General features: G+C 42.2%; 1 protein-coding gene and 1 non-coding gene across 4 annotated transcripts in view; one reads left to right on the forward strand and one right to left on the reverse strand.

The window, feature by feature from the left end:
• LOC138960794 (proline-rich protein 5-like) overlaps window positions 1-6,610 on the forward strand; it is a 131,020-nt gene extending 124,410 nt beyond the window's left edge. For all 3 annotated transcript variants that reach the window (XM_070332448.1, XM_070332447.1, XM_070332449.1), the window contains 3 exons: window positions 120-184; window positions 1,927-2,113; window positions 2,375-6,610. In XM_070332448.1, the coding sequence (XP_070188549.1) occupies window positions 120-184; window positions 1,927-2,113; window positions 2,375-2,577 (455 nt within the window). In that variant the 3' untranslated portion in view covers window positions 2,578-6,610. The remainder of the gene's footprint in view (window positions 1-119; window positions 185-1,926; window positions 2,114-2,374) is intronic.
• Window positions 6,611-9,611: 3,001 nt separating this feature from the next.
• On the reverse strand, window positions 9,612-9,684 carry Trnav-uac (transfer RNA valine (anticodon UAC)). Its single transcript has one exon. It is a non-coding gene; the product is annotated as a tRNA-Val (tRNA).
• Between the last annotated feature and the right edge of the window lie 923 nt (window positions 9,685-10,607).

Genomic DNA, 10,607 nt, shown 5'->3' on the forward strand with positions numbered 1-10,607 from the left:
TCCGCCTGTCTGCATGTGTATGCCAGTTAAACCCTGACCTATGACTGATACATGGAGACAAACTGTGATGGAATACAAACACCAGCAAAGTTTATTGTCAACTTCTTGTTTCCTTGCAGAGACCATCGACGCCAAGAAATACCAAGTGCCTGCCAACATACAACAAATGCTTCTGATCTTACAGGTAATGTGTGTGTGCGGACAAAACACACACACACGCACGCACGCACGCACGCATGCACGCACACACACACACACACACACACACGCACACAAACACACACACACACACAAGATAGCAAACCAAGAACAAGAGGTAAAGAAAAAGTATTCCGGCCGATAAGTACATCATTTTCATTTCTTCTTAATCTGTATATAGCTAGCAACTGGCTTATCTATCTCAGTCATGGAAACCGAATCTAACAGTGTTCTCTTTTTCTTAAAGCTACACACACCATACCATCGTCAGCTCTGTGTCGGTAGTATCGTATTTCACGTGCTGTTTTACAGGTTATCCTTTATGTTACTTCCCCGAAGACCTGCATGACCTGAGCTTTCCATTGTGCTAATATATACCTGTATGCGAACTAGACGGCTATGGATGGATAGATATATCTAACGATTCATTCATTAATCCACCCATGCATCTATCCAGATCATTGGCGGTGAGTTCTGTTTAGCATCCTTGTTTTACGTGCAGTATCACACCACCCCCCGCGGGTTAGGGGGAAGAATTTACCCGATGCTTCCCAGCATGTCGTAAGAGGCGACTAACGGATTCTGTTTCTCCTTTTACCCTTGTTAAGTCAAACTATAAAGCAGAAGCAGAAGCTCTCATGCAGGCCGCCTCCTTGGTTCAGGACTCCGCAGACCCTTGCTACCAAGTTGTCTTCCTCTCGGACGCCCTTTCAGTCCTTCAGGCCCTAGAGAACGACAAACTCCCACAGCTGGCCAAAGCATTACAGCTGGTCAGACAAACCAGAAGAGTTGTCCTCCAGTGGATACCAGCACACTGTGGGATACCAGGAAATGAAAGGGCAGATGAGCTGGCGAAAGAAGGAGCCGTGGAAGACCAACCTGAAAACAGTTTCAGCTTTAGTGAGCAGAAGACAATCATCAAGGCATTGATGAGGCCAAGGACAAACAGAGATGACTACCACACAATGTCCAGAGAGCAGTAAGTCAACCTCATCAGGCTGCGTACTGGCCACAACAGGCTCAATGCTCACATGAACCGAAAGTTCAAGCTGGCGCCATCACCAACCTGTGCCTGCGGTCAAGAAGACCAAACAGCGGAACACATCTTACAGCGATGTCCCTTACTAGATGAGGAACGAAAAGAAGTGTGGCCGTCACCAATTCCCTTGCAGACCAAACTATACGGCAGTCGACAGGAGTTGGAAAAAACGACAACATTTATCACCAGTGCTGGATTGATCGTATAACCTCTGCGAACGCCAAGAAGAAAAAGAAGAAGACCCTTGTTAAGTGTTTCTTGTATAGAATATAGTCAATTTTTGTAAAGATTTTAGTCAAGCAGTATGTAAGAAATGTTAAGTCCTTTGTACTGGAAACTTGCATTCTCCCAGTAAGGTAATATATTGTACTACGTTGCAAGCCCCTGGAGCAAATTTTTGATTAGTGCTTTTGTGAACAAGAAACAATTGACAAGTGGCTCTATCCCATCTCCCCCCTTTCCCCGTCGCGATATAACCTTCGTGGTTGAAAACGACGTTAAACACCAAATAAAGAAAGAAAGTATCACACCTTTCCCCATTCCTGTCATAACACAGGGCCTGCAACGCGGATCCCACATTCCTAGATGCATCCATCGATCCACACATGCCATTCTTAGCTGTATGTGTATACATGTAGTGCCGTATTTCACGTGCAATATCACACCTGACGTCCCTGTGCCTGTGTCAGGGCCTGCATGACCCGACGTTCCTGTCAAAGGAGCAGCTGGACCTGGAGAAGCTGGTGGCGTGCGTGGTGGTGCCCTTCCTGGGCTCGCGGGGCATGTACGACGGGGGGCCCGAGCCCGTCACCAAGGCCAACTACAGGCCCTCCCTGCCCAGCGTGCCTGTGCCCAAACCCAAGATTACCATCACTGGTAAGACATGCGGTGCTGAGGATTTTACAGAGGGGTGTAAATTAACAGATTTAGCAACCTAAATTGGTGTGTTTGTTGGGGAGCTTTAGGAAGGGTGGTGGTGGTGGTGGTGGAGGTGGTGTGTGCGTGTGTGTGTAAAACATTCATGAATAATGATTCTAACCAACCAGTGGGGGGGGGGGGGGGATGGAAATGCATGAGAATAAAAAAAGAAAACGAGCACAGTGATCAATGTATAACTCGTTGTGTCAACTGTTTCAGACGTCAGCGCAGACGAATACAACTCGTCAATGACCAAGACCCCACGATTGCTGAAACCTGACCCCCATCCCAGTCTCGCTTCTCCTTCCGCCATGAGAAAGATGTACGAACCATCCTCTAGTCACGGTGTCATCAGTCAGAGACTCAAACCTGTCATGGAGGACCTTGACGTAGGAAGACGTCACAGTATTGTGGGAACGTGACGTCAACATAGGAATTAGATGATGCTGGTGTTCATTGCTTTTGCCTTATACGTCATTCTGGTAATGATGTCATCGCATGTGCACCCACTGTGTCTTTCAAAGTAGATTTATCGCAGGGAAATGTGCTAATCTTCTTTTTATAATTTACTTTTTCAAGCGGGAGAGCGTATTTGTTCTTTTGTTTTTCTTTGTTATGGAGGACAGAGAAAGTCCAATGCATTTCTTGTTTCAAAGAGTTGATTCGCTTTCATGAAGATTTCAAAAGAGCAAATGCCACGCTGGTCGTTAAGGTTTCGCTTGTTTGTTTGCTGTTATTTTGTGTGCTTTTTTATAGCATTATTAGGGGAAGGTTGCCTAAATATGGACCACTTCCTATTATGGACAACTTCCTGTTCAGACAAACTAATGGTGCTGGAGCACTCACAACCATTTCATTCACTATATTTACCTTCTCTGGATAATTTGCACATGTCAAAACCGTTGCAGAAACACAAACCACAAAACCGTTACGCTTTTTCTTCTTCTTTTTTTACACTTTTGGCAGCGTTCACTCTAAATTTGATGCTCTTCTTCTTTTTTTCTCGTTCCCTCGTAGACAATTTGACGCTTAAAATGGACTAGTTTCTTTCCACCGACAAAGCTGTTTACACACTAAAATTGTTATATATAATAGGTAAGACTGTATTTGTTATTTTTGAGCAGTGTTGATCCTGAGTTTCTACTGCAAACAAAGAATAATAGCAACATCTCAAAGTATGTGTGTCCCCCTAATATGGACCACCTTCAACAAATCGAAGAAAATAAAAGCTAAAGGTTGGTCAGGTTCATCAATTCATTAAGAAGCTTGCTGAAAAAAACCTATAACTATCCCTCGAGATTTCAAAGAATTATAACAAATAGTCTTCTTTTCGTGGAAGTTGATAATTTCATTTATTTTCTCTCAGTTTTTGATAAGTTTCTTTCGTTTCATGTTGTACTTCAAACAATGTGCTCGTCAAACCGAAACAGATAAATCTAATGCATATTTGAATTGGTCTGACTTGCACACTAAGTTGTATCATGTTATTTTGAAGTATGGTGGATTGTTTTTACAATGATTAGTGAAGGGCGCCTAATATGGATTTATGTCACCGTCGTCTTTTTCAATGGCTGCTAGAAGACTAACAATGGTAGGTTTTTCTGAGGCCAAAACATAATTCCCTGCCGAAATTTGCTTCAAAAGTTCTTTTTCTACTGCATCGTTATGCTGAATGGCTGATCTGTGATTATCACCCTCTGCAGTACGTATTACACAATGTTCCTCTGTAATTCTGAACCCCTGCCTTATGCCTTCTAATAGGAACTTTCTATCAGAATCACATTTTAACTCGTCCTCCCATTTTTCGACCTTTCTAGAAATGGATGATATATTTTCCTTGTTGCCTAGCCAATCACAACTAAAAGGGTTTTGTGGCAAAAAGGGGCTTTCTAACTTGCTATCTCCCACCTTGTTCGTTTTTGTTGGCTGCGCATTGTCCTATCTGGAGACTGGGTTCTGATCACCGACAGGAGCAGGCGGTTGTGTGAAGCTGTGGCTGACTGCAGGGTGGTCGCGCTGGAGGCACACCGAACACACGTGTTCGAATTGGCAGCGGGGGGCATACCTGCAGTGCCCCTTGTTCCATTGGTGACACACCTCCCTGCCCGAGGGGGCCATCACCCTCCTGGGTCCTAGGTGATGGCCAGAGGTGTCCGTATGGGCGGGAGGCTGCCCTCTCCTCTGCGGTGGTGTTGGTCCCCGCTCCCGCAGGGCCACAAGAGCGAGGTGCTGGGAGTCGCTACCCCACTTGTACCCTTCTGCTGCCTGGTTCTGGCGATACTGGTCGTCATAGATCATAACTGATGACCACGTGTAGCGGGCGGCCATTTCCCCCACCTTCGCGGTATATGTTAGGTACTCTAGCGCCCCTCTACCTGTCAGTTGGCCCGATTCGAGGAGTCTCGTCATAATCCGGCTGTTAGCCGCAATCCACTGGGCCGGCGTTACCTTTTCTGGTTTGGGTTTTTGGGAGGGAAGGCGAAGTGAGATGCCCCCGCTGAGGTGCACCTCCTCCTGCATTTCACAAGTCCCCACAAATTCGATTATGCGTAATGCCTCGGTCTCACATATACGATTTTTCGGAAGTGTCGGGGATAGTTAAGTCGGCTAGGTCGGAAGTGTCGGATGCAAATTCGGCTCCAAATTTCACTCCCGACCTGTCCTTACGACTGATCCGACCATGTAGCCGACAAGCAGACGACAACCACCCGACTTTAGGGCCGACAAATCCGACATGTGTCCAGACACTTCCGACTGCAGTAACGACAATTCCGACTGCAGTTACGACAGGCCCGGCTGAAAAACTTCCGAACAATAGCCGACTCTCACGACCAGTGTAACGACTTAACCGACTAGCTAACGACTGTCCTAACGACAAATCAGACTGCCCTTACGACTAATCCGAACGAAACTATGCTACCGACAAATCCGACCACCCTTACGAGTCTTCCGACTACCGTTACGACTAATCAGAATCGCCTTACGACTAAACCGACACGCTTACGACAACCACCCGACAAATTTCTATTCGTCTGAGTCGGGAGGCTCTTTCGACTGTTTTGAAAATTTCAAAACAGTCTGAAGGGCCTTCCGAACTATCCGACTTTTCAAAAACAAAATTGCTAATTCTCACGAACTCTCCGACCTCTTCCGACTTCCAGCCGACTACCTAAAGTCGGGTGACATTCGTAGATGTGAGACCGAGGCATTAGGCGCCCCCACCTGTTCGAGATCGCCCGTTGTCGATGTCAATTGAAGCAGATTGCGAGGGTCCGTGTAAAAGTTCATGCAGCAACTGCTGAGCCACTGTGCCCCCTGTCGCCGTATCGTCTGTCCCTGCCAGTACACTGCTCCGCCATTTTCCTTTTGGAGGGCGAGTATGGCGGCCCAGGTAGCGACAAGGTGCGACTGACTGGGATCATACATTACATATTACAAACGAAATGGAATAGCAGCGTTCTCAGCCAACAAATATTCCTCAGTGATTGCAGTGTGCACGTGAAGTCCGTGTGTGTGTGTGTGTTGAACACGCCTGCACAGCATTTCCCTGTGACCGATCTCGGTTAAATCTATCGTCTTGAAACCGAAGTTCCATTGCTCGTGCACAAAATGATAATTATATTATCATGATCTGAGTTGTAAACTGTTCCTGTACAACGTCTGAGAAAATACTGTGTGATATAATACGTGGCGGAGGTGTATACTCATTATATTCAGCTTGTGATAACCTAGTCTTTATTATCAGTTTTACTGTGCTGAGCAGAGTATGCGTCTTGTGCACGGGCCAGTGCGCGGGGTCTCAGACACACACACGCACAGACACACATGCAAACACACCGACAAGGACCATAACGTTGCTCACAATGTCAAACTGACAGGGATGACATAGCATCCACACGTGAACATAATTATATACATATTACCTGAACTGTCTGTAACCTTTTTTTTTTAAGTATGATCCTTGCAAATTCTGTCATCACCTCTTGCACTGTTTCAATTGAAGGTGGTTTAGTTTTTGTGTTTGTGTTTTGTTTTTTAATAAGTACTAGTGTGAGGTTTTGGAAGCATACGCGCAAAAACAAAAAAAGGTTACTGCAAACATGATTAAGGTCAGTTTACTGTACGTTTTCGATCCTGCTTATGTTTTGCTGGAATTAACACTTGCACATAATGTGAGAGAGAAAGCCAGAGAGAGAGAGAGAGTAGAACAAGGGGAGAGAGATAGTGTGTGTGAGTGTGTGTGAGAGAGACACAATTTATCGAAAAAGGTGGATAATGTGTCATAAGCAAGAATGACAGAAGATTACCTTACAATTTTGCACCTGATAACTGTGCATTATATTTTTGATTTTACATTCCATATGCCTTGGTGATATGCATTTACTAACAAATGAAACATGCCTCAAAAGCTTTTTGGGATGAACAAATAAATAATGAAGAAATGAAAACGATGAACTCAGTTTAAATGCTGTTTCTTTACCTTTTGTTTCTGGTTTGCTGTCTGGTGTGTGTGTGTGTGTGTGTGTGTGTGAGTGAGTGTGTGTGTGTGTGTGTGTGTGTGTGTGTGTGTGTGTGTGTGTGCGATTGGAAGACGGCTACAGGCAGCAATCTCATCTTCTAGTTTCAAACTTTTACATGTCGCCTAAAGCAATACACAATCATTCAGTCAATTTTTTGGCTTAAACATCAACACTGAAGTAAAATGTCTCCGTCAATCACGGTCTTTGCTGACTGAAACCTGTTCCGACGACAAATATTATGTATACAAGGAACTTATTTGCATTAAACATTTTCGTTGTTTTTGAGCACAATTTTAATCTAATCATACCTATTTTAGATTAAGAAAAAACAAAAATCACAATGACAATTTTGAGACTGTTATTGCAACATTTTCATGAACACATTTATTTTAAGCTTTCATACTAAAATACAATCTCATCTCAAAGAAGTCTTGACTAAGCCGGATATGACGTCACGAAAGATAGTTATAAACTGAGCAAAAACATTATTGCACCCATTTTCGTACCCCAACTAAAACATTCAATCCCGAGTAATTTCATTGAAACTTAATATGCCATTAAAGGCCTTTCACTTGGCTATATGGCACACTTTGCAGATCAAAGATTTCTGTCATAGGTATCACGTGACCGCCGCCGAAGTAAGGGTACCCCCAAAATCGACCTGACAAAAACGTCAGGTACCAATTAAAAAATCGACAAAAATTCAGAATAGCTTAACTTGGCAACCTTTACATACGAGGAGAAAGCCAAATCAATTATCTATCCAGAACAGGTTGTTTGTTTTGCTATATTGCGTATTTCTTGTGTAATGTCATTACTACTGATGCAGGTGTGGAGCGCAAGAGCAGTCGAAAACGAGGTTTTTGCGTCCATTTTGAGGGGTACCATGACAAAAAGCGCAGTATTTTTCAACAATGCCTGAATAGATTGCTTCGAAATCTTCAGGATTTTAAGTCTGCATACAAAACGTACCTCCCGTAAAATGTTGCATCGTTACATGTATTTGTTGAGATGATATGCAGTCTTCCGAAAAATGTTTTAAAACGTGTCATAGGTTTAAAGGCTTAGGCCTACATCCAAAACAAATCATGACTGTGCATGCATACAGACAAATGAGTGTTACACATACTGCCAAAGTTTCATTCAAGTACAATGACTAGTTTACGTTTGATTTGGCTTTCTCCGTTCGTATGTAAAGGTTGCCAAGTTAAGCCTATTCTGAATTTTTGGTCGATTTTTATATTGGTACCTGACGTTTTTGTCAGGTCGATTTTGGGGGTACCCTTACTTCGGCGGCGGTCACGTGATACCTATAACAGAAATCTTTGATCCTAAATGTGTGCCATATAGCCAAGTGAAGGGCCTTGAATGGCATGTTAAGTTTGAATGAAATTACTCGGGATTGAATGTTTTAGTTGGGGTACGAAAATGGGTGCAATAATTATTTTGCTCAGTTTAGAAAAATGCACACACACAAAACATTCTTGGGATATCTGAAAAAATTCACCTGTAAACGTTCATGAACATCTGTCCAGTAGTTTTCTGTTAATAGCTCCACACACACAAACGCATACCTGCAAACACACACACACACACACACACACACACACACACACACACACACACACACACACACACACACACACACACACACACACACTCAAAAACGGAATACATTCAGTCAAATTTGACTAAATCTTAAAACATTTCAAATGGGAAAAAAATGCTTACAAGTTACAGTCGAACGCATTTTAACATTTTCATTTCACATTATGACTCACACACAAAACATTTTTAGGATATCATCTGGAAACATTCACCTGTAAACGTTCATGAACATCTGCGCAGTAGTTTTCTGTTAATAGCTCTACACATAAACACATATATACACACACACACACACACACACGGAATACATTCAGTCAAACTTAACTAAATCTAAAAACATTTCAAATGGAGAAAAAATGTACTCTCCAACGCATTTCAACATTTTCATTTCAAAATTAATTATGACAGAAAAAAAAATAATCCTGACAGAAACTTAGCATAGCAGCATTATGAAATCTATCGTTCTCAATACATGATAGGTATATCAGTAAACTTAGCAAACATTTTGAAGACACCATACTTTCCAGGTAAACGATCATGTAAATAACCACTGAAATCTTCTGTTAGCCTTCCACATGGACATATATAAAATTTGTTGATTTATTTTTTTTTAATTAAAAAAATAAAATCTTCCTGGCTACTTTCTATGGAGAGCAGTCTTTAAAACATTTTTGGGTTTTTTTTGTGTTTGTTTGTTTTTCAAAACTAATTCCACGGATTGACACAAGTGTCAGCTATGGTCTGATTTCAGCAAATAATCCCCACTCTGCACAGACATCAGCCAGGCTGGAGATTGCCAGTATGAATACGAAGGATTATCTCAGAAAATTCCTAGACGATAACGCTATCAATTAATCCATTAATTACTTGATCAACCAATCAATCAGCTGAGCGATCGATACATCAATCGATCAATTATTCAGCCTGAATATAAAAAAGATTAAAAGTCCAGAAGATAAGACGGAATCAGTTACTGACAGCAAATGCCTGGTAGTAAACAAACGATTGCAAACTAACAATTAAGTAAATCAATGTTTCAATAAATCTACACTACAGAACTCCAACAATCTATAGTTCTTGACCTTTCGTTTTCTTAAAACAGGAATAAAGAACGGAACATTAAATAGATTCCATCTAAGTTAGTCACAATTAAGACATGAAAGTGGCTTGTAACCTAGGAGAACCTTGAAAATCCTACATAAAATAATGAGAACAAAAATTCATTAACACGGGTGAGAAACAAAAACAAATTTAATACAGAAAGGCAGGAAAACATGAAAAATGAACAGGAAAACAAATCGGATGAAAAAATACAGAGAAAAAAAAAGAGGTTCTGGCGAGGTTCGAACTCGCGACCTTCTGCGTGTAAAGCAGACGTGATAACCACTACACCACAGAACCGAGCTGATGAAAGTGGCCACGAAAGAGATAATAAACCAGCTAGCAAAACAAAGTACCATCCATGGCCGTCCTAACTACCAAAGGCACGCGAACATTTTATCGTCAATGACGGTAGTACTAAACAGTGCTATGTCATTATGCAACAGACGACACATTTTCAACACTTTCTGTGTCAGCTATAATGCTCTTACGACTGAGCTATCGGGACACTCTCAGTGGTGACGCACAAGTGTGCTATCCAAAGCTCTGATCGTATTTACTTGACGAAAGACTTCGCACGTTGTGCAAATTCATTGGAAAAGTATTATTATCAATGCAATAACACACTAAATTTATCGTACATGTATACATTTTTTTTTTGGGGGGGGGGGGGGGGGGAGACAATGGAATGAGAATTAGGTCAGTACTGCGAAGTGATACTCAATGCACATAACTCTTGCTTTACCCGACATGATTGACATAACTAACGCGAGTAGCCTCCCATTAAAATACAGCAAAATAACACTCAGAATACGTTCACGCAGAACGAAAATGTACTAGTTTTTATGTGCAACGTGCTGACATGCACTTTACTGTTATGTTTATTTTTGAATGGTCTTTTAGTTTATTTTCTTTCTTAATTTCTCTGAGCTGTTCAAAGGGGGAGAAAGTGAGAGTCGATTGGGAAAGCAGTGCTGGTAGGCCTAAACATAACAAAGAACAGACTTCTCTGCAGCAGTAACTTTTCAGCCTGTGTAGTGGCCTCACTGCCTGCCCCAGGACCAAAACATTTTCTTCTTCGTTCATGGGCTAAAACTCCCTCGTACACTCGTGGGTTTTTGCACAAGAGGGATTTTACGTGTGTGATCGTTTTTAACATGCCATGCGCGGCTTTCGGGGGGATGTATGCTTGGTATTTTTGTGTTTCTATAACCAACCGAACT

This window comes from Littorina saxatilis, linkage group LG3 (genome assembly GCF_037325665.1).
Source record: "Littorina saxatilis isolate snail1 linkage group LG3, US_GU_Lsax_2.0, whole genome shotgun sequence".
Classification (NCBI taxonomy): domain Eukaryota; kingdom Metazoa; phylum Mollusca; class Gastropoda; order Littorinimorpha; family Littorinidae; genus Littorina; species Littorina saxatilis.